Source organism: Ursus arctos, unplaced genomic scaffold, assembly GCF_023065955.2.
Source record: "Ursus arctos isolate Adak ecotype North America unplaced genomic scaffold, UrsArc2.0 scaffold_4, whole genome shotgun sequence".
NCBI classification, from domain to species: Eukaryota; Metazoa; Chordata; class Mammalia; order Carnivora; family Ursidae; genus Ursus; species Ursus arctos.
Window position 1 is genome coordinate 73124931 of NW_026623056.1, and position 23447 is coordinate 73148377.

General features: G+C 34.9%; 1 protein-coding gene across 2 annotated transcripts in view; it reads left to right on the plus strand.

Moving 5' to 3' along the window:
- The window catches only part of NCAM2 (neural cell adhesion molecule 2), a 496037-nt gene that overhangs the window by 267386 nt on the left and 205204 nt on the right, over positions 1-23447 (plus strand). For both annotated transcript variants that reach the window (XM_044379816.3, XM_057306777.1), the window contains exons 2-3: positions 18335-18409; positions 21659-21865. In XM_044379816.3, coding sequence (XP_044235751.2) covers positions 18335-18409; positions 21659-21865 — 282 coding nt within the window. The remainder of the gene's footprint in view (positions 1-18334; positions 18410-21658; positions 21866-23447) is intronic.

Below are 23447 nucleotides of genomic sequence, written 5' to 3' on the forward strand. Positions count from 1 at the left end.
AGGATGGGGGCAGAAATAATATTTTCAGTTATTAGAATACTGTAGCTGTTACTGGGGATCAGACTAGTCCCTTTCCTTGCATATAGAGGTCAGTTATTTTAGCTGGATTGTGTAAAATTGGGTGGTGGACTCCTTACATCTTCTTGCATACACAAGGGCTATTGGATGTCCTTGATTGTTGGAGAGTCTCCCACACTTAGAGACCGAAATAGAGTCCCTCCCCCTCCATCTTGTTGATGACCTAAAATTCAACCTGTGTACAGTCATGTGCATTTCTAGAGGAATGCCATGTTTCCAAATGCAGAGAACAGAGGCTCTGTTACAATATATTTCAAGTACATTATAGTTCCTCAGCCTAGAGATTCAAGTACTAACCTGTTAATGAACTTCTAGAAGTCACTTCTGTGTGTTGGACATACCCATGATCCCCATCCAGAGGAGATCTTATATACCTTGGAAGTCCAGCTTCATGAAACACTACAGAAAGAGTCATGACCTGAGCAGTGGATACTCAGTAACACCAGAAAAGCAGTAGTCCTCTCTTCTTTACCAGGAGTGTCTTTGAAGATGTCATCGTTGCTCCCTCCTTTGGCTTTCCTGCATTGGACCTGCAATCATTCATCTTTTTAATCAAGCTGCTGGTATAAAATAGAACTCGGCAGTGATTTAGTATGTCCTAGGAGTCGTTATCATAGGCTTTCTCTATGTAGGAGGAGAATTTCACCCTGTTCCAGTTATTCAGATAAACAAGATAAAAAAGAAACCACTTCCCTGGGATTACCATTAAACTGTAAACTCTTTGGCTTGTAAAATTAAGTGATGGATTGAATACAACCAATTTCTCTGCAGTTTAGGAGCAAAGAGTGGTGGTCACTGGAGTAATCACAGAATTGACAGCCAAGCACTCCCTTCTGTCTTTTAAGTGGAGAGTCAGGTAAACTGTATATAATCTTATCTGCCGTTCTGTATGAGAGACAGAAACTTGAGGAACCTTTAAAACTGGATAAAATTTCCTATGGAATCCTTGTGGCTGTGATTAGAGCAGGTTACTTGTCATCTGAGACTATAAAGTCTCAAGAAATCTAAGTGTCTTCTAAATTTTTACCAGATCAAATGGTACAAAAAATAAAATCAAGAATCCAGGAACCAGAGACAAAAGAGAAAGAACGGGTAACTGTTGATTTTTTCTGAGCCAGCTATACTCATGCAAATATAGCGGGGCGGGGGAACCCACTTATGTAAATTTTCAGTGGTTAGGGAATCCATAGATATGCATCATTCTATCGCTCTTGGGTTCTGGTTAGTTTCCTGACCCCTTGGACTCATGTCTAAAGAGACTAACTGATGAAGTTTAGAAGCATAGCTATAAGGCAGAGTCATTTAAATTTAATTCATATTGAAAAAGTAGACAAAGTTGAACATTATGTGTTATACAATATGTGGTTTTACTGTTAATATTCTATTTTAAACTACACATATTCAAAATGTACTAGTAATTATACGTATTTGGTATGTACTCTTTCTTTACTTCTGTTAAGGTTCTAAGCTAGGTCACAAAATATTAAAGTATAAAATATTTTTATCATCCCCCATACTCAGTACTCAGTTGCATGAGATGTAGTTGGTTTGAATGAAAAAAAAAAATAATGAATAGGTGAGGGTGTTATTTTGGGTTTGAAACCTATCATAGAACTCATTTATGCAGTAATAATCATCTTTCTTTGCAATCAACAAATCAGTCAGTCAAATAGTGTATATTCAGATTTGTTTCCTTCATTATTTACCTGCCATTAAAACAAAAAGTTCTGATTCTAGAAAATTTTTTAAAAATATAAGTTAAAACAAGTACCCTCTCTATCCTGGGGGTGTGAGTGGGGAATAGATTTGCATCTTCTTATTTGGCAAATTTAGATATAAATGTGTTGATTTTTTTTAAAATATCCAACATGTGTATGCATTCATTCTTTAAGAAATGAAATATATACCTGCAATGTTCCAGGGCATTTAATACATTTACTAAGGCGTTGTCTTTTCTCAGCAAAAATTCTAATTAGAGATATGGCCATATAAACAAATAATTATCCCTTAAATGTGGTAGGTTAGACAGAGCGGTATGCTGGAGGAACAATAGACAGAAAGAGACAGAGAGAGGCAGACAACCTAATTCTAGAAGGTGAAAGAGAAGGGAAGAAATAGAAAGCTTGTCATGTTGAAGAGGAGGGCTGCATGAAACAAGGTCTATGGAGATGTCTGATGTATAAATAGCAACTTCCCAGGGGTCCCATTGGAGAAGGAGTCATACTTACATGTGATAGAATTTGAAACATAGGACACATTTAAATATTTATTACTATACTAGTTTGGCAGAAATTAATCACTTTGATACTATTATAATTTCTCTTAATATTGATTTAGAAATTTGATTACTTCCATGTATTTATTACATTATAATAAGCTTTATAATAACTCTAGTCCATAATTTTCTGCAAATGGTGACTGAGACCATAACTTTTCTTGTTCGTAGGGATAAAACTTCAAATTTTGCACTACATTTTCTACCCCTCACCAGGGTAATGAGTATCAAGGAAATGAGCACCAGAAATTTTTGTATTATTTGTGCATGTGTCAGCAAATTCTACAGCCTGTTGTAGAAAATCCTTCCCAAGAGAAGAAATATTTAGCACCTCAGTCTGCATTATTGAATGCAGGCCTCTCTGATCTGAATGTTTGTATCCCTCCAAAACTAGCATGGTAGTATCCTAATGCCCAAGATGATGATGTTAGAAAGTGGGGTCTTTGGAAGGTGATAAGGTTATGAGGGTGCAGCCCTCATGATAGGATTAGTACCCTTATAAAAGGGACCCCAAAGAGCTGTCATTCTCTTTTCACCATGTGAAGGACACAAGAAGTAGGCAGTCTGCACCCTGGGAGAGGGCCTTCACCAGAACAGGACCATGATGGTGCCACCATCTTGGACTTCCAACCCTGAAAACTGAGAAATAAATGTCTGTTGTTTATAAGCCACGCAGCTTATGGTATTTAGTTAGAACGGCCGAAGTGGACTGAGATAGAAGTGAACAAATTTTGCTTAAATGTGTTCTAATTAAATTTGGATTGAGTAAACAATTTCTCAGTTTATTTGGAATGAAAAACTACAAATACAGTTTGAGATGGCAGTCTTCGTAGTGCGGAAACCTGGAGCAGTTGTCTTATGTCTTAAGGAACGAAGATACTAAATGTGTCTTTGTGAGCACCTCTAGAGCTAATGAAGAGGAGGCATTGCAGTGATGTTTGTATAGTTAATTCAGTAGCTTTAAGGTAAACTCTGAATCTTTAATACCACTTTCCTCAGAGAGTAGCCTCTGTCTGTCTGGTGTGGAGAGGAAACCTTTCCTTTCTTTTTTTTTTTTTTTTTTGTAGAAGAGACAGAGAGGGGGGGAGAGGGGCAGAGGGGGAGAGGAAAAGAGAGAGTGATAGGCAGGCTCCACACCTAGCATGTGAGCCTGAAGCAAGGATCGATCTCATGACCCTGAGAGCATGACCTGAGCCGAAATCAAGAGTGGGATGCTCAACTGATTGAGCTTCCAGGTGCCTTGAGGGGAAACTTCCCTTTGTAAGGTTGTAGCCACTGGCAGGACTCTTAGATACAAGCTCTTACTGTGGTCCTTGCTTCAGCTAAGGTTTTTGTTTTGTTTTATTTCCAGCTCCGCTAGGGTTCCAGATCCCTTGAACTGGTATCTTAGAGAAATTGCTGGTGAATGCGTGGTTTATACTTATGACTAGGTCAGGGAGGAGAGATTCTCTCGTGCCACCTCAGTTGCATTTGAGCCCTACATTTTTGGTCCTGTCCCTGGCATGTGGACCTCACGTGTGCCGCACGGCCAGTCACCTCACGCCAGGGAACCCCCACAGCAAGCCTCATGATTGCCACTGCTTTCAGCTATGTGAGACTTGTGTGGGTTTGGGGACATTACATGTTCTCACACCACATAGGAGTCCAGAATATACAACAGTACTAACTCTTACTCTCTTTATTCACTGTACTTCCCTGAGTTCTTCTCTGTTGCCTCGGGTTGTTGCAGTCACCATTTATGGAGTTCCTGCTGTTGACATATAGAGCCTGTTCACACACAGAGCTGCGCAAAATTGGGAGGTCCCATTTCTCTGATTCCAGCCTTCCTCTCAACCTGTGGACATCCTCTCATTCTGTTAGCCCAAAGTAGGAAGCCATCCGTTGGAGAATGGGTCTTGGCAACTCCGTATTTTACATCTCTTTTCTGATTCACTCAGTTCCCTGGGAGAAGGGGGTAGGCTTTCTGCTCTCTTCCCATCTGGAAGGGATTATCTCCAAGTTAATGTTTCCTCCCTTCTGAGGAGGTAACCAGTCTGCTCTTTCAGTCGAAATCTTCCACAAAATAGCACCAAGTATCTTGGAAATCTAAAGTTATTTCAGGCTAGGGATCCACTTCTGCTTTATCCTGGGCCCTGCTGAAACAGATGAACTTTCTGGACTCATTTCTGCATCTGAAACCTGAGATCACTAGACTAGAGATTGTGTAGGCACCTTCAGGTGATCATAATCTAAAACTGAGATGTTTAAAATGCTTTCATAAAAAAACACAAAAGGTTTCTGTGTATTTAACCATCCAAACGAATTTGCTCTTTTTAAATTTCTCTGGCTTTCCCTCCATGTCTCTATGAATACATTTGAATAAATCATTTGTAAAATATGTTTTCTTTTTGTAATACTTAATCTTAGTATTATATGCCCCTGGTCATAATATAAAGTTATTGATTTGGAGGCCTAAGAAACACAATTGCTGTTGACTTCTTAAAACATATAATTTGTTTATTTCATGAAACTATAAACTTTTAAGCATAGTGAAATATTTTTCATGTCGTTATGTAAAAGCGAAATTTATATATGTGCTCGGGTGAATCTACTCAGTGATCCCATACGTGGTTATTGAGTGAACCACTCAATGAGTAAATAATTGCATATATCTTTGAATTATAAATGTCAATTTTATTCTAGTAGTCCTTGTTAGTTACCCTGTGCTATTGAAAACCTTTAAAAATATTATGACTCATGCTTATAATATTTTTTCAAAACTGTTTATTTTAAAGGAGTGTATTCCTATAGAAATTTTTGGATTCTGGCACATAATGTACTCATGTTACAGTAATTTTATGATTTGCACTGAGCAAAGGAAATTAGTATAGTCTTACATTAGGGGCGGCATCTTCCATTGGTCCCTTATAATAGTGCTTCTAATTTAAAACATTTTTGTTCCTATAGCTGAGGAAGACATGTTCCTTCCTTTTTTTCCGCACTATTTCATGCTAGAATTTGCAATATCCTGACAGGTTTCACATCTTCTGACAATGTCTATCAAGGCACGCTGATAAGCCTGTGAGTGTTGACTAGCCAGCTCTGTGATTCGACTCAGGCAGGGAAGGCAGGTGAGCACTCTGGCGTAGCTGGGCTGTGACAGATGCTTGATTTCTGATTTGTCAGGCTTATGAATAACACTTAGGCTAACCTTAATCTGGAGAGAAAGTCCACACACTTGGAGTAGACAAAGCACTTACATAGGCATCCAGACACTTAGGAATTAGGCCCAATGCAAACACTCTTCTTAATTTAATTTATTACCGCATAGTATTAGCAGTGATTCAAAATTTCACACAATGTTCTATGCTGGTTTCATCAAGGCAGCTAATAAGTTACATGTCTAAGTGGCGTCTGTTGAAATAAACTTGGATTGGATGTAGAACTTGGACTTAGCTGCCGCTTCAGGATATTTTAGTTTTAATTAAATGTCACACTCAAAGTAAGTGATGAGTGAGCTGTGCTTGGTCTGGTAATGGACTCCAGGCCTACCTACCACATAAGCACCGATTGCTTCACTCATCACTCAGACGACATTTTCCAGACTAATTGGCATGAAGGGATATTTTTTACTTTTATTTACATTAAGTGATTTAGTAAAAAGGATTTATTTTAAAATATGGGACATATGGTCTTATTGCTTCCAGGTTTATAAATATTAAAGTAATTGTTTTACTTTTATTAATAAACTATTTTGCTGAGTATGCTATGTGTTGAAGTTTATTTAAATTTGGAGTTTCAAAAAACTAAATAGACAAATTTGGAGTTTCAACTTCTATATCTCATTCTAAACTTATTGCATGTTATTTAATTTCAGACAGTGTAGTTGGGGAAAAAATCATTTCATCTGTTTTTACAACAAAAATATATTTGAATCTGCATGAACTTCATTTCACAAACATTTCCTTTTTGCTATGATTTATTCATAATTTCTTGGTAAGCCCAGGTTTTTAAATGCTTAACATGTGGGTGAATCTCAATACATAAGTGATTGATTCTTTGCTCAGTGCTGCAGTTCTATGACATATGAGAGTGTAATTGTCATAAAATATGTTGTTTCACCATGATGGTCTTCCCAAGCTCATCATTTCTTGACATTTCTTTACAGACATTCTCACTTTCCCTTATACTTCTTTCTTTCTTTTTATCCTTATTTGCCCTTTCTTTTCCTTCACATGTTCTTTTCTGAACATTGGATACTTTTTAAGTACCAGTCATTTGGATGACATTTTTGTACACTTCTATTCACAAGCAAAACGCATGTTTGGATTGAAACACAAACACCCACAATTACTGAATAATCCATGATAGCAAAATATTTTATTCAAAAGACACTTAATATGTCACTAAATAATTTATGCACAATTTGTAAATTTAGTAAGACCTGGATTCTCAAAAATAGAATTGTCTACAGAGAATAAAAGTAGATGTAAAACTGCATTTTATTCAATTCAGCCAACAGAAACATTCATGAAGAAATATGAATAAGAAAGTTTCATTTGCAGGGCACCTGGGTGGCTCAGTCAGTTACGGTCTGCCTTCAGCTCAGGTCATTTTCCCAGAGTCCCAAGATCAAGTCCTACATCAGGCTCCCTGCTCTGCAGGGAGCCTGCTTCTCCCTCTGCCTCTGCGTCTCTCTCTGTATCTCATGAATAAATGCATAAAATCTTTTTTAAAAACTCAAAAAAAAAAGAAATATTCACTTGTTTTTGTTTTATTTCCTATAGTATCACTTCACGTATGCACACATTTTTTCGTTTTTATTTAAATTCAAATTAGTTAACATGTAGTGTAATATTAGTTTTAGATGTACAATATAGTGATTCAGCACTTCCATATGTCACCTGGTGCACATCACAAGTGCCCTCCTTAATCTCCATCACCTAATTCACCCATCCCCCACCCACCTCCCCTCTGGTAACCATCAGTTTGTTCTCCATAGTTAAGAGTCTGTTTCTTGGTTTCTCTCTCTCTCTCTCTCTCTCTCTCTCCTTTTCCCCTTTGTTCACTTGTTTTGTTTCTTAAGTTCCACATATGAGTGAAATCATATGGTATTTGTCTTTCTTGGACTGACTTATTTTACTTAGCATAATATTCTCTAGCTCCATCCATGTCATTGCAAACGGCAAGATTTCATTCTTTTTTTACAGCCAAGTAATATTCCATTGCATATATATATATATACAACATTTTCCTTATCCATTCACCAGTAGATGGACACTTGGGCTGCTTCCATTATTTGGCTATTGTAGATAATGCTGCTATAAACATTGGCATGCATGTATCCCTTTGAATTCGTATTTTTTTATTCTTTGGGTAAATACCGAGTAGTATACATTTATTTATTATGGACTTTCTTCCAAACCAAACTAAGTCAGTGAGGATACAGAACAGAAGCAGATTTGAGAGACACTTAAATGAAGAGTGAGTTGGATTTTATGAGTTTTATGTCAATGAGAGGAGAGGGTGAGAGAATCTTGGAAATTTCTATTTTTTTCTGGCAAACTAGATTTAATAGATAATAATACCATAACTTAAGGTAGAGAATAAAGAATGGGATATGACAGGGAGAGAATGCTCTTGAGTTTTGATGTGCTGATTTTGAGAGCTATAAAAGGTTTTTTTTTAAAAATAAGTAAGTGTAATAGGCATTAGCAAATATGTTTCTAGGTCTCAAAAATGTTGAGAGGGAGATACACACAAATTTTATGTATAATTGACTGTAGGAGGGGGGTGATGGGCAAATGGAAGCTGAGTTTTGAGTGTTTACAATGAAGCCAAATTATACTGAACATTTTTTAAAATACATATGAAGGGCATAGTGAAGTAAAGATCACAAACGCTGAGCACAAATTGTTGGATTCAAATCTGGTGTCACCATATATTGGATGAGTGACTTTTAGCAACTCACAAAACATCCTTTTCTTCAACTTTCTCATCTCTAAAATAGGAATGAAAATAGTTCCTGCTTAATAGGACCGTTAAGAATTACATAAGTTATTTTAGATATACTGATTAAAACATTTCCCAGCACATAGTAAATATCATATATGTGTTTGGAGTAGAAGAAAGTGAATATAGAACTCCAAGAGGAAAAAAAAAAGACTAACAAACAAAAAGAAAAAACAAAGAAGAGATTGCTGAGAAATACAAAAACTTAAGGCATATATGGAAAAAAGAGATGTATCCAAAAAGACTAAAATAGGAGTAAACAGAAAAGTGAGCAGAGAATAAATACGTAGGAACCAAGGAATGGGACAGTTGAAAAAGGAAACAGCAGTTTCTCATCCTTCATTAAATCAAGTTTTTTAAAAGCTGAAAGTTGTTATTGAATTTGAAAATTAGGTGGTTGTGGTTGACCTTAGGAACAACAAGCTTATCAGTTGAATGAAAAGGACAGAAGTAAATAGGAGTAGAATAAAGAATGACTGGGGACCTTGAGAGTTCGCTCCTTCTTTCTTTCCTTCCTTCCTTCCTTCCTTCCTTCCTTCCTTCCTTCCTTCCTTCCTTCCTTCTTTGTTTTCTATATGATGTGATGAAGACAAGTAGGCTATACCATAGTAATTTGAGAGAGAAGCAAGGTAAGGATGGTTTTTCTTTTGATCTTATTTGGTTGTTTTGTTTCCTTTTTTGTTTATTTTGCTTATTGTCATTAATTATTTTTATGTTTTAGGATGGAAATGATTAGACAGGGTCTATAGCTTGACAGGAAAGTGCCAATTGAAACAAAAGCATTAAGGAGGTAGACCAGTTTCTTTCAGAAGGACCCAGGAGATCTAGCAACTGGGGCATTTATTTTCCTAACTTAGGATGGGAAAATTGAATTCAAATATAAAAACAACAACAACATGGGGTTGGAGAGGAATTACACTAAAAAAGTTTAACTTCATCTTTGTAAACTTAGATGAAAGAATGTATTTAAAAATAATTTTCATAAAACATTCATAGCCATCAAATTTCCTCAAGTATTTGACAACGGAGTATTTCTTTCTTATATGCTTCAAACGTTCTGAATTTTCTTGAACATTTTAAAATCTAGTAAACCACTTAGACTCATAGTATGGTGATGTGGAAATTCAATAATAAAAAAGTAAGTGAACTATATACATAATTTTCTTAAAGCAGATAAGTTTTAAAATGTTTTCAATGAAAAATTGAGAAAATCATACTAATTTGGTATCAATAATTTTAAGGACTTTCAGTGAGTAAGATTCCTTGAGAGTTTCTATAATTACTACATAAGTGCCTTAGTTCTCCCAACTCCCTCGATGTAGAGGCCAAGGAATAAAAGTGCTTGCTTGAAAAATGTTACAAGTCATTGTATCAAGATAAATCAGTGCCTTAAGTTCTCTCTGCCTGTCTGTTGAATTTTAAGGGAATCCAACTCTGCTTTGTGTCAGGCATATAGTAGACTGATTAAGTTGTCAGTTTTTAAACCTCTGCAGGTGATAAACTGGCCATTTTAAATGCCACTGTTAAATGTTGTATCAAATTGCAACGGGCACTTGGGCCCCTCATGGAACTTAGAAATGCCAGTGACTTCATTACATTTATATTCCTATAAATTAAGAAAGTCTCGTTTGAATATCTGCTATTTGATATGCGTGCTTAAAGTATTAATTTAAGCTTCGTTTTAATAGCAGTTATCTTTGCTAAAATGTTCCCTGTGTTCTATTTTGAGAAATAATTTTCATTTAGAAAATAAATTGCAGTTCCGTATGTTCCCTCTGTTAGCTCTTCTCCTGATATTCTTTTTCACGTTGGTGACCCTTGTTTCATTGAAGTAGAAAATCTTAACATCTTTGACTTTCCCTTTTTCACCAATTTTCTAATTGATCACAGAGGTAACTTCTATTATGATCTTTCTTTGTTTTTATATCCATTCCTGTCTTTCCATATTCTTTGCCACTGGCCAACCCAGATACTCAACATAACATATTCTAAAGTGCTTGTCCCCTTAATACAGTTGTCAGTCATCCTATCTTCTGCTTAACCTTTACTAAATGCCAACTTTGTCATGTCAGTATCTATAAATAATTAATGAAGAAAAATTTAAGGTTTGATATTTACCATGGCTTTTGAGATCCTCCGATGTCTTTTCAAAACTATTTCTCCAATGATAATATATTACCAATATTATACATGAAGTTAACCTCTTGTATATTGATCTCCTAGCGGTTCTCTGAATGTTCCTTGAATATTTTTGCCTTACCTGGAATGTCCACCAGCATATATATTCCTTACTTGAAATGTCTACCCTCTTTCTGTCTATTACAATATCTATCATATCTTTCTCAGGTTTTATTGCCTTCTATGCAAGCTTCCTGATTATAAATCTCATGATGGCCATAACTGATACATGCCATCTTATTTTATCATTTATCATTTTATGTGTTAGTCTTTCCAAATAAATTGTAATTCCTTTGACATTTGGAACTGTGGCTTATTATTTTTATATACCATTGCATTTAAAAGAGTGATTTACAAACTGTGCATAGTTAATAAATACTGATTTTTGTAGACAATTTTTTTAATTTACCTAACTCTACTTTTAAGGTTGATATTACGTGGATTTCTTTGAGAATAGTTCACAGAGAACATAGATTTAGCATGGCTCCACCTTTCAGTCTGTGAGTTAAAGCTTTATCTTACTTTAAGAATGTATCATGAAGAGGGGTGCCTGGCTGGCTCAGTCAGAAAAGCGTGTGACTCTTGATGTTGGGGGTGAGTTTGAACCCCCCGTGGGTGTGGTGTGGAGATTACTTAAATCGAAAAAAGAATCTATTGTGAAGATACTGGCATTTTTTTAAACTATTCAACCCTAATTCTAATACAAAAAGATGGCTTATTGATTGATTTATAAGGAATGCCATTATTTAATCAATAATGGCCCTTATAGGAAATGAATCTATGAAATATTATACCCTTCACAGTTTTCTTTAATGTTATTATATCTATTCCAAATACATTTTATTTTCAAATTCCAGTCCTAAGTGGAAATTGTAATTAGAAATGCTTATTACTTTTTCTAAATGAAATAAAAGCCTCATGTTACTATCCACTTGTTTCTTTGTGTGTAACTTAAAACACCAAAAAGGGAGAGATTAACTAAGTAGGTATCAAATGTATCAGTCCTATCCAGTTTTCTCTGAACACAACTTTTGACACTACAAAACTTTAATTTTCTTCTGACATTTGGGTCCAAAATGAGACTGTTGGAGGTGGCCATGGGTCAAGAATGATTACAAGAAACTCTGGATGTTAAATCACTAGAGCCATGATTAAGACATGACCTTAAATTTTAGTTCCCCAGGTTTTTTCTAATATGCACATGTTTTAATGTATCTATAGAGGTCAATTAGAGGAAATCTAGCCTTTGGGAAATGTATTAAACTAAAGAATTATGTATTTTCTTTATATGCTTTGATACCTGCAACATAGCAATGTGTCTAGTCACCAAAATGTCCATGAAGAATATGGTCTTGATTAATGGGTGTATTGATAGTTTTTACTGAATGAAAAATTAACCAAGTATTTTAATATAAATTAACTAATTAATTTCAGGCTCAATTTCATTTTATTACAATGAATAGGTTATTTATTATACCCATCAGCAAATCAGTGTAAAATTATCCAGAACTATATTTAACATTTAAAGCGCTTACATCCTTCAAGTTTTTTTGTTTTTTGTTTTTTTAAAGATTATTTATTTATTTATTCGACAGAGATAGAGACAGCCAGTGAGAGAGGGAACACAAGCAGGGGGAGTGGGAGAGGAAGAAGCAGGCTCACAGCGGAGGAGCCTGATGTGGGGCTCGATCCCATAATGCCGGGATCACGCCCTGAGCCGAAGGCAGACGCCCAACCGCTGTGCCACCCAGGCGCCCCACATCCTTCAAGTTTTGTCTTTTCTATAAACTTTTCCTTAGAAAAGCAAATTTACTACAAAGACCAAAGATGGAAAGCATTTAAATAATAATTGGCAGACATTTCTCAAACTGTCTGATATCCTTAAATTCTTTTTAAAGCAATGAAGTCATCCCACAGTTTTATATTGTCAATAATGTCAGTGTTCTGTACCTACTGTATGATAAGCTCTTAGTGTTTATCCATTGTTCTGCCATGTATTCCTATTTTATCAGTTTAATTAAAGGAGAAACAGAAGTGAGGTTGATGAGCTTTCACTTTTAGAAAACATTTAAATAAGATAGAGAAGTTAATATAATTAGCTATTGTTTAACTTTCATTTGTTTAATGAAAATGCCTACTGATTGAAGATATTTATTTGTTGATACGATAGAGGAGGCTATCAAAGAATGTTTTGTATAGTTATTGATATTTTACTCTTGCTTCAAAGATAGAATATAACCAGCCACGTGGACATGTGAGAAAGGGAGAGAAAAGCAGAGGAAATAGTTTGAGCAAATAGACAGTGGCAAGAAAGTAAAACAGTTCATGGAGAAAGGGCAGGGATAATTCATTGTGGTGTCTGTAGCTGCAGAGCCTTGGAAAAGAGTATTTGGAAATAAACTTGGAAAGGCAAGTTTTCTTTCAATTAAAATTTGTATAATAATTAACTAAGTGAGCTAAGCAAATCCACTTTGAGGATTTTTGAAACAGGCAGTGAAATTAAACAGTTTTAAAAACTTATGCATGCAGCAGCCTGAGAAATACTTCATGGAAAGAGAGGTTGAAGAGATAAAAGTCAGAAGAATAAATATAGAATCTGATATATCACTATCTCAGATTAAAATAAACATCTCATGTTAAAATTAATGAGTACACATATTAGGGGAAAAGTGTTGTAAATAAATTTTAAGAGTGCAAGCAAATGATATTATGGAGGCTCTATCTTCAAGACTTGAAAATTGATTGATGATGCCAAAAATGGAGTATGAACAGTGAGCAACTTTTGGTGGAAGGGAAATGAATTTAGTTTCACACAGAAAGTTTGATATTAAAATATGCTATCCAACTGAATTCTCACTGAGGATTGGAAATCACAGGATTAGGTTTGGAAAAGTGCATATTAAAGATCCAAAGAGAAAAGGAAATGGGATAACATCCTAAAAGAGAAAGAAAGGGGAGGAAAGAAAGAAAAAGTGGAACAGAATGGCAATTCCCTTTCTTACTTCCAATCTTATAATGACTTTTCTGCCTCCCTCCCTTCTAGGTATGAGGTATATACCTCCCTAGGTATACCTAGATCTAGGTATGCCCAGATCTTCCCCAATTTATAAAACCCCTGACCACATGCCCAGAATTGTGGATACCAAAAACCTCAGCCATCTCTTCAGATTCAAGTTTACTGTAGGGGCAATCTTAATTTCCTTAACTTCTGCAATTTGTCTCAGTTGACCCCATTATGCTTAAACTAAATGGACCTGAAGGATTAGTTACTCTTCAAAAGGAAAAGTACTCACTGGAACTGGCCTTGTTTATAGATTTTAGATAACTCTCTTGCCCCTTGGTTCTATTCGTTTACTTCCTATTCCATCTAACTTCTTGTGCTTTTCTTTTCTTTTTTTTTTTTAATATTTTTTAATTATATTATGTTAGTCACCGTACAGTACATCCCTGGTTATTGATGTAAAGTTTGATGATTCATTAGTTTCGTATAACACTCAGTGCACCATGCAATACGTGCCCTCCCTACCACCCATCACCAGCCTATCCCATTCCCCCACCTCCCTCCCCTTTGAAGCCTTCAGTTTGTTTCTCAGAGTCCATAGTCTCTCATGCTTCATTCCCCTTTCTGATTACCCCCCCTTTCTTTATCCCTTTCTTCTCCTACCGATCTTCCTAGTTCTTATGTTCCATAGATGAGAGAAACCATATGATAATTGTCTTTCTCTGCTTGACTTATTTCACTTAGCATTATCTCCTCCAGTGCCATCCATGTTGCAGCAAATGTTGAGAATCCGTTCTTTCTGATAGCTGAGTAATATTCCATTGTATATATGGACCACACCTTCTTAATCCAGTCATCCGTTGAAGGGCATCTCAGTTCCTTCCATGCTTTGGCTATTGTGGACAATGCTGCTATGAACATTGGGGTGCATATGGCCCTTCTCTTCACTACGTCTGTATCTTTGGGGTAAATACCCAGTAGTGCAATGGCTGGATCATAGGGTAGTTCAATTTTTAACTTTTTAAGGGACCTCCACACTGTTTTCCAGAGTGGCTGTACCAACTTGCATTCCCACCAACAATGTAGGAGGGATCCCTTTTCTCCACATCCTCTCCAGCAATTGTTGTTTCTTGCCTTGTCAATTTTTGCCATTCTAACTGGCGTAAGGTGGTATCTTAGTGTGGTTTTGATTTGAATTTCCCTGATGGCTAATGATTTTGAACATTTTTTCATGTGTCTGTTAGCCATTTGTATGTCATCATTGGTAAAGTGTCTGTTCATATCTTCTGCCCATTTTATGATTTGTTTATTTGTTTCTTGTGTATTGAGTTTGAGAAGTTCTTTGTAGATCTTGGATACCAGTCTTTTATCTGTAGTATCATTTGTAAATATATTCTCCCATTCTGTGGGCTGCCTCTTCATTTTTTTGATTGTTTCCTTGGCTGTGCAGAAGCTTTTTATTTTGATGAAGTCCCACATGTTCATTTTATGTTTTGTTTCTCTTGCCTTTGGAGATGTGTCATGAAAAAGGTTGCTTTGGCCGATGTCGTAGAGGTTGTTGCCTATGTTGTCCTCCAGGATTTTGATGGACTCCTGTCTCACATTGAGGTCTTTCATCTATTTGGAGTTTATCTTTGTGTATGGTGTGAGAGAGTGGTCAAGTTTCATTCTTTTGCATGTAGCTGTCCAATTTTCCCAGCACCATTTATTGAAGAGACTGTCTTTTTTCCACTGGATGTTTTTTCCTGCTTTATCAAAGATTAGTTGCCCAAAGAGTCGAGCGTCCATTTCTGGGTTCTCTATTCTGTTCCATTGGTCTGTGTGTCTTTTTTTGTACCAGTACCATGCTGTCTTTGTGATCACAGCTTTGTAGTACAGCTCGAAATCCGGCATTGTGATGCCCCCAGCTTTTCTTTTTCCTTTTCAACAATTCCTTGGCGATTCGGGGCCTTTTCTGGTTCCACACAAATTTAAGGGCTATTTGTTCCAGTTCTTTGAAAAATGTCACTGGTATTTTGATCGAGATAGCTTTGAAAGTGTAGATTGCTCTGGGTAGCATGGACATTTTAACTATGTTAATTCTTCTGATCCGTGAGCATGGAATATTTTTCCATCTTTTTGTGTCTTCTTCGATGTCTTTCAAGAGTGATTTGTAGTTTCTAGACTATAGGTCCTTTACGTCTCTGGTTAAGTTAATTCCAAGGTAACGTATGGTTTTTGGTGCTATTGTAAATGGGATGGATTCCCTAATTTCTCTTTCTTCAGTCTCGTTATTCGTGTGTAGAAATGCAACTGATTTCTGAGCATTGATTTTGTATCCCGCCACATTACTGAATTGCTCTATAACTTCTAATAGTTTGGGAGTGGATTCTTTTGGGTTTTCCATATAGAGTATCATGTCATCTGCGAAGAGAGACATTTTGACTTCTTCTTTGCCGATTTGGATACCTTTTATCCCTTTTTGTTGTCTGATTGCTGTTGCAAGGACTTCTAGTACTATGTTGAATAATAATGGCGAGAGTGGGCATCCTTGTCGTGTTCCTAATCTTAAGGGAAAGGCTTCCAGCTTTTCCCCATTGAGAATGATATTTGCTGTAGGCTTTTCATAGATGGTTTTTATGAGATTGAGAAATGTACCCTCTATTCCTACACTCTGAAGGGTTTTAATCAGGAAAGGATGCTGTATTTTCTCAAATGCTTTTTCTGCATCTGTTGAGAGAATCATATGATTTTTGGCTTTTTTCTTGCTAATAAAATCTATGACACTGATAGATTTGTGAATGTTGAACCACCCTTGCATCCCAGGGATGAATCCTACTTGGTCATGATGGATAATCCTTTTAATGTACTGTTGCATTCTATTAGCCAGGATCTTGTTGAGAATTTTGGCATCCATATTCATTAGGGAAATCGGTCTGTAATTCTCCTTTTTTGATGGGGTCTTTCCCTGGTTTGGGGATCAAGGTAATATTGGCCTCATAGAATGAGTCTTGTGCTTTTATTAACCTGTTTCTCTCTGAAATATCAGACTTGCTTCAAAACTTGTTGAGCCCCTACAATGTGCCAAGCATTCTTTGAGAATTAAGGAATTATGAATAAAAATAGGGTCTGAGACTGAGGGGAGAGAAGAAAACCATGTAAGCCAGGCTTTTTCCTCAAAGAGGTATCGTGAAAAGGAAGGCATTTATTGATGATGGGGAGTACAAGAGAATGTACTTTAAAGAGCTTAAACATACCCAACAAGTCCTTGATAAAAGTTTTCTTTTTTTCTCATGTTTTTGATTTTACATTTCATTTCTTTAAATGTTTTCAATATAGTTAAGCTACATTCTTTTTTTATAATAATTTTTTATTATGTTATGTTAGTCACCATACAATATATCCTTAGTTTCTGATGTAGTGTTCCATGATTCATTATTTAGTTAAGCTACATTCTTAGTCTAATTCCAGTTTTTGAAATTTTGTGGGTCTGTTTCTCCTTTTGGATGCTTTAATTGACTCTTGCTCACAGTGCCTTATTTCACCATGTCTTTTATGAAGAATATGAGTTTAGGTTGAAGAGAACATAATTTATAAACATCCTGGCAGTGTGGGCTAATGATACAGTTGCTTGGAAGGAGATTATATTTGTCTTCTAGTTAGCTGTGAGCCCTATGTGTGGCACTGCTTTTTTGCTTAATTTCTTAGCTTGGAGGTTCCCAAAGAACATGTGTTTATAATTAAATTCCGGAACCTGGGATATGGCAGAGTGTGGTTAATCTATTTAAATAGAAACATTTCCCCCCGGCCAGGAGAGTCAGCTCTCCTTATCACTGCCCTTTTGCCAGTGAGCTGATTTATTCTATATCCTTCTCGTACTAAGGGTGAATTTTATTCTGATCCAGTGTTATCTGGTGTTCTATAGCACCCCCATTTATAGGCAAGTTTTGACCCCATCTTTGTGCAATCTGTGCACCTTTTGCTTAGTACAATCCACAGATTTCCAGTATCACTTTATACTCTGATTTTTAGATTTTTCTTCCTTTTTTCCCCCTTGATGCTCCATTACTTTTCTGAAAGCTCAGCTATATGTACCTGGAAGGAAGGGGTGGTGGGATGGGTTTTGGAGTGTGGTCACACTATCTTGTCTACTATAGTCTTAGAAATATAAGTCTTTCAATGTGTATTAAAATATAATTCAAATTCTCTTCTAAAATTTTAGAATGTTCAGCTATTTTATTTCAAATTGGACAACTTACTTATTGAACATCTCCTCTATTTTATTACCATTGTCCTGGTTCCTTCACTTAATTTATTTATCTTATGGAAAGAGTGTTCATTCACATTTCTTATGCAATGCTTTTCTTCTTTTCATGGAAATATTTTAGTAGGTAGTCAAAATGTAGTTTATATTTTTATTGTTATGATAACAGTGTAGGATTTACTCTTGCAAACAAGGCTCCAGATGTTGGGCAAACATTTTCTGTAGTTATTGCCCAATGTGGTAGCACATATACAACCAAGAATGTAAATATGGAAGTGAGTATGAATTTACTCATTTGCGTGACAAACCAATTTCAACATGTTATATTAAATAAGTCCTGCATTTGGTCTGGTTGTGAGTTGCATATTAATGTAACAGCCATAATGTTGTTAGATTGTATTTTATAATTAGATTGTATTTTATAAAACTTTCGTTTCTTTTTACAGGCAATAAAAATTTACAGGGAAAATAATTGCTGTTTGGATCATGTAGCTTATAGATCATATTATAAAATCTTAGAATTCATGTTGAAAGCCATACTTAATTATGATTTAAATATTTTTTCCAGCTCTTCTTCAAGTGACAATTTCACTTAGCAAAGTAGAGCTTAGTGTGGGCGAATCTAAATTCTTCACATGTACAGGTATGTATTTGTACAAATACTTTCCAATGACATCCTGTTTTATGCTTTAATTATTTAATATTATATATTGGCAAAATTTAGATGGTGAAAAACAATTCTCTGAAAATAAAACCTTATATTTTCATTGGGTTTATGAGGTTGGGAGTGTTAATAACCATATTTTTCATGTTAAAAAGTATGAATTTTATTTCTGTTAATTTCAAGTTATTAATTTTGACTGCCAAACAGACTAGCTCATTTATTTTGAAAATAACTTGTTATCAAATATAATGTATGCACAAGAACTTAAATAAATTCAAATATTATTCCTGTATAAATAGTAATATTAGGATGAATGTAAATATTATAACTGAATTATCTTTGTAAATATGCAATGAATAAATTAGGTACGGCACACTGCACTACAGTTGCACCTGAATGAAAACTTTGGGACAAAGCAAATCAAATCCATCCTTATAAAGAGTGAGTGAAAAAAAGAAGTAGATATTTAACCAGCAAAATTTTTACAAGAATTTTGTGACTATTGATCAAAAGTGTCATATATCATAATACCTGTGAGAAATTTTATGGACCTCATTTAGTTTAATCATGCACATGCAGAATTTTTTCAGAAAACATTTAAATGCTTAAGCAACAAATTCTAATTCAGAGTATTGTAGAGCTCACAAATGCACACATTTGACTTGTATTTATATTCATGAAATTCATTTTTATGCATATAAGCCTTCATATCTAAAGTTTTAAATGATATTCATCTAGAGCCAAAATTGTTTTTTAGGGTATTTTAAAATTGTTTGTATTCCTGATTATGCTTAAGTAATTCAAACCTGGGTTAAAATAGACATTTCTGATATAAAATGCATTATGTAAGTCTTGAGAATTTCTTGACTTATTTGAATTATTATTAAAATTAATGAAAATAGAAAGAGTTATAACATTTATAAATCACATATGCTATATATAATACACATATTACATGATATTATATATGTATAATATCACATTGTATGAAAAACTAATAACCCATGATTCTTCATATGTTCGTCTTTCTAAAGGCTGAATTGATAGGTCTATGGATACATATATTTGCATATTGGCAAATAGAAAGGCAGAGAGCAAGTGAGATATTGGTTCAACGTCATTTATTATGTCAACAGAGCTTTGGCATAAGAATGTAGATCATTGTTTTTAAATCTCATCCATATTTTATATACATAAATGCACACATGCACAAACATAGCTCAGTTGTGTCACATATTCACAGAAGACTGAAGTAGTTTAAAAATGAATTTTGAAAATGAAATTTTATTATTTTCTTACATTTGCATATCACAATGATTTAAATTATATAATGTTATTACCTCTCTGGGTATAACATAAGGTCAAATTAAGACATAATTTAAAAGAATTAATTAGCATCATTTAGTGTGCTAAGTTTTGCTTGTAAAACAAAGCAAAATAATGAAATATTTTCTTTTTCTTATATAAAGATATATAACCAAGAGCCATACTGGTGTCATATAAGTGGCCTTATATAGGAATAGAGTAGTAAGACAACAATCTAAAAAAAGGATGTATGGAATCCCTGAAAATCAGAATGCTTTCATGTATTTTTCCTGCTACAATGCTGACCAAGTTGCTATAACTCTGAAGTTTCCTGATACACTAAAACATAGACATCTAGACTCAATAAAATAAATGTCTTAAATTTACACTATCAGGTAGTCAGACCCTCAGAGAGCTAAAGAGTATGCCATAAACAGCAAATGAATTTGTATACCACATTTTTAAGAAAATAAAAATTTTAATGTTATTTATCAGTATGTCCAGTAGTCTAGTCTTAAAATAACATGGGAAGTTTCACTGGAAATTATTATTTATTAGAGATGTTATAAAGGAGAATCATGACTGACTGCTCTACGAAAATCCTGTATAAACTCTCCATGATAATGAAATTTTATACCATATTATTAAGAAAGAAAATGTCTAAAATATTTCACAGAATGTCCTATATAATTTACCGTATAAAATGAGATTTTGTGTTGTTCAAATTTAAAGTGCTGCTCATTTAAATTATTCATTTGTAACTTCTCTCTGGAGAAGGGAATCGAAACAAATACCTTCCCCAAATGAGTCATCCCATAAGCACTATGGTTTTATGGTTCTGTCCAGAAAGAACTGAAGTTAATATAACTAAGATCCATTTAAGATTTAACTAAACTATCTTTCATACTTTTTGCTCAAGCATGTCTAATTTGATATGGAAAGCACAATAATTTGTGTCTAAAGCTATTTCTTGGGGAAAAAATAAGAAGGAACAATTTTTTCAAAGTGGTCCTGCAGATGTTAACTTTATGCATTTTCCCCTGATACTTTTAAAGTAATAGTATATACTGCTTCCACAAATTATCTCTCAAGTAATTAGGTGAAATACATCCTTTTGGTGAGTAAAAGCAAACATTGGAAGCTTCAGCTTTTACAAGGAGGATAATAACCTGGATTCTGAATTGGAAAACTTAAATAAATGTTTACCCTGTAATGATTTGGTTGTAATTGCCTAGCAGTATAAGTATCATTTCAATGCATTCTAATTATCATATGATTAAATAGTTAACAGTTTTAGATTAAAATGATGAAACTATTCCTTTCAGTTGAGAAAAGAGATTAGGGCTGCATTTTAAAAAATAGTTATTAGCCTTTTAGGGAAATTAATTCCAAATTCAGTATTATCAAAAGCCAAAGTTTATTTTGTATAAGATTTACATTGTTTTGAGCTTTGCTTTATTGGGGAAAAAGTACTATCTTCTGACCCTGGCAAAGAGAACAGGGAACAGGTGAAATCATGTTAGTAATTGTGTTTCTGTTCAGATGTATCGATCATATTTAATTTATATCTGACTCTGTGGCCAAGGCAGTTTCAAACTTAACTGTAGTAATAATTCATAGATTGCTATGGTAAAGCTTCAACTATCAGAGATTAAATACCATACTGGAAGTTTCCTGTAGAACTTTTGGGTTTCGCTTACGCAAATGGGACTGAATCCTCAACATTGAATAAATAAGGATGAACATGTGTGCTAACATTTGTGTTTACTTTCAATTTTGTAAGATTTTTCAGACTTCCAGCCTTCTCTTATTTACATTTTCCCCCCAAAATTGTTAAAAGTTGTCACATAATAGTAAATGTCAATGCCAAAACAAACACTTGAAACATATTTTCAAACATTTATTTTCCATGGCTCTTTGCAGCAATTGGTGAACCTGAGAGTATAGATTGGTATAATCCTCAAGGAGAGAAGATAATTTCAACACAGAGGATAGCAGTGCAAAAGGAAGGTGTTAGATCACGATTAACCATCTACAACGCAAATATAGAGGATGCAGGGATATATCGTTGTCAAGCAACAGATGCCAAAGGACAGACACAAGAAGCTACAGTTGTTTTGGAAATTTACCGTAAGTCATGCATTTATTAGTTGATTGCAGTGGGGTTGTAGAAAAACTTGAACAAAAAAATGCATTTAACATAAACTAACACTCATGAAGAACTATGTGCTAGGCAGTGTCCTGAGACCATTACAAATATCAGCTTATTTATATTTTACCATAGTGCATCTCTAAAGTAGAACAGATAATAAGAAATAGTTTATTATAAACACATAGATGGCGCCAATTCTGTTGGTTAAATAACAGAGATGATTTAATATTCTCCAGCCATTAAAAACCTGGGTAACTAGAGAACGTTAGATTATTTAGTATTATGAATTTATAGGGAGTACTTTTTCACACTAAAATAAAAGGTCAGGATTACAACAAATGAAATTACATATATAATAGCAGTGACCAGTCTAGAATGAGAATTGAGGAAAGGTCAGTGAACAGGAAACTTTGAAAACTCATCTAGTGGAGAATAATATCTAGCTGGATTCTTCACCATCAGAATTTTCATTAATAAAGTTTTCCACATTTACACTTCATCTTATGACTTGAGATTGACTGCTTTCTACATTCCTTCCCCCTTCTTACATTTAGGAATCATTAACCTTTTTTTTTTTTTAAGATTTATTTATTTATTTTAAAAAGGGGGAGGGGGCAGACAGAGAAAGAGAGACAGTCTTTTTTTTTTTTTTAAAGATTTTTATTTATTTATTTGACATAGAGACAGCCAGCGAGAGAGGGAACACAAACAGGGGGAGTGGGAGAGGAAGAAGCAGGCTCATAGCGGAAGAGCCTGATGCGGGGCTCGATCCCATAACGCTAGGATCACGCCCTGAGCCGAAGGCAGACGCTTAACCACTGTGCCACCCAGGCACCCCAGAAAGAGAGACAATCTTAAGCACCTCCTTGCTGAGCAGGAAGCCTGGCACAGGGCTGAGCAAGAAGCCTGGTGCAGGGCTGGATCTCATGACCTTGAGATCATGACCTGAGCCTAAACCAAGAGTCAAATTCTTAACCAACTACACCACCCAGGCGCCCCAGGAATCATGACCCTGTTTAAGAACACATTAAGAACACTCCCTAGGCTTGAAACCAGGCTGTATCACTTACTTTTGTGGCTTTGAGCAAATACCTAACCTCTCTGTCTTCAGTTTTGTCGTCTATAAAATAGATATAATAGTATTACCTACCCCATACATAGAGTTGTTTTGAGCCCTACATTAATTAATATGGTATAAAGTGCTTAGAACAATGCCCTACAGTTAATATGTGATAGTATTTGTACCACATATTAATGAGAAATATGTGAAAAACTGTAAAAGTTTTAAAATACTAAAGGCATCTCTTCCTTAAATAATAATAATAATAATTATTATTACTATTATTATTATTATTATTATTATTATTATTATAGAAACAAGACAAAAAAAAGGCAAAGTGTTCCCACAGCATGACTTCTTCCTTGATACCCAGCACAATTTGGTGCCACTTTTTTGCCCTCATTTTTCCTGATTTAGACTTTGCCCCTACTCCTGTTAGTTTCAAAGCTCCTTAAGAAAAGATGGTGTATCTCTTTATATGAGCCCTACTGTACCTATTT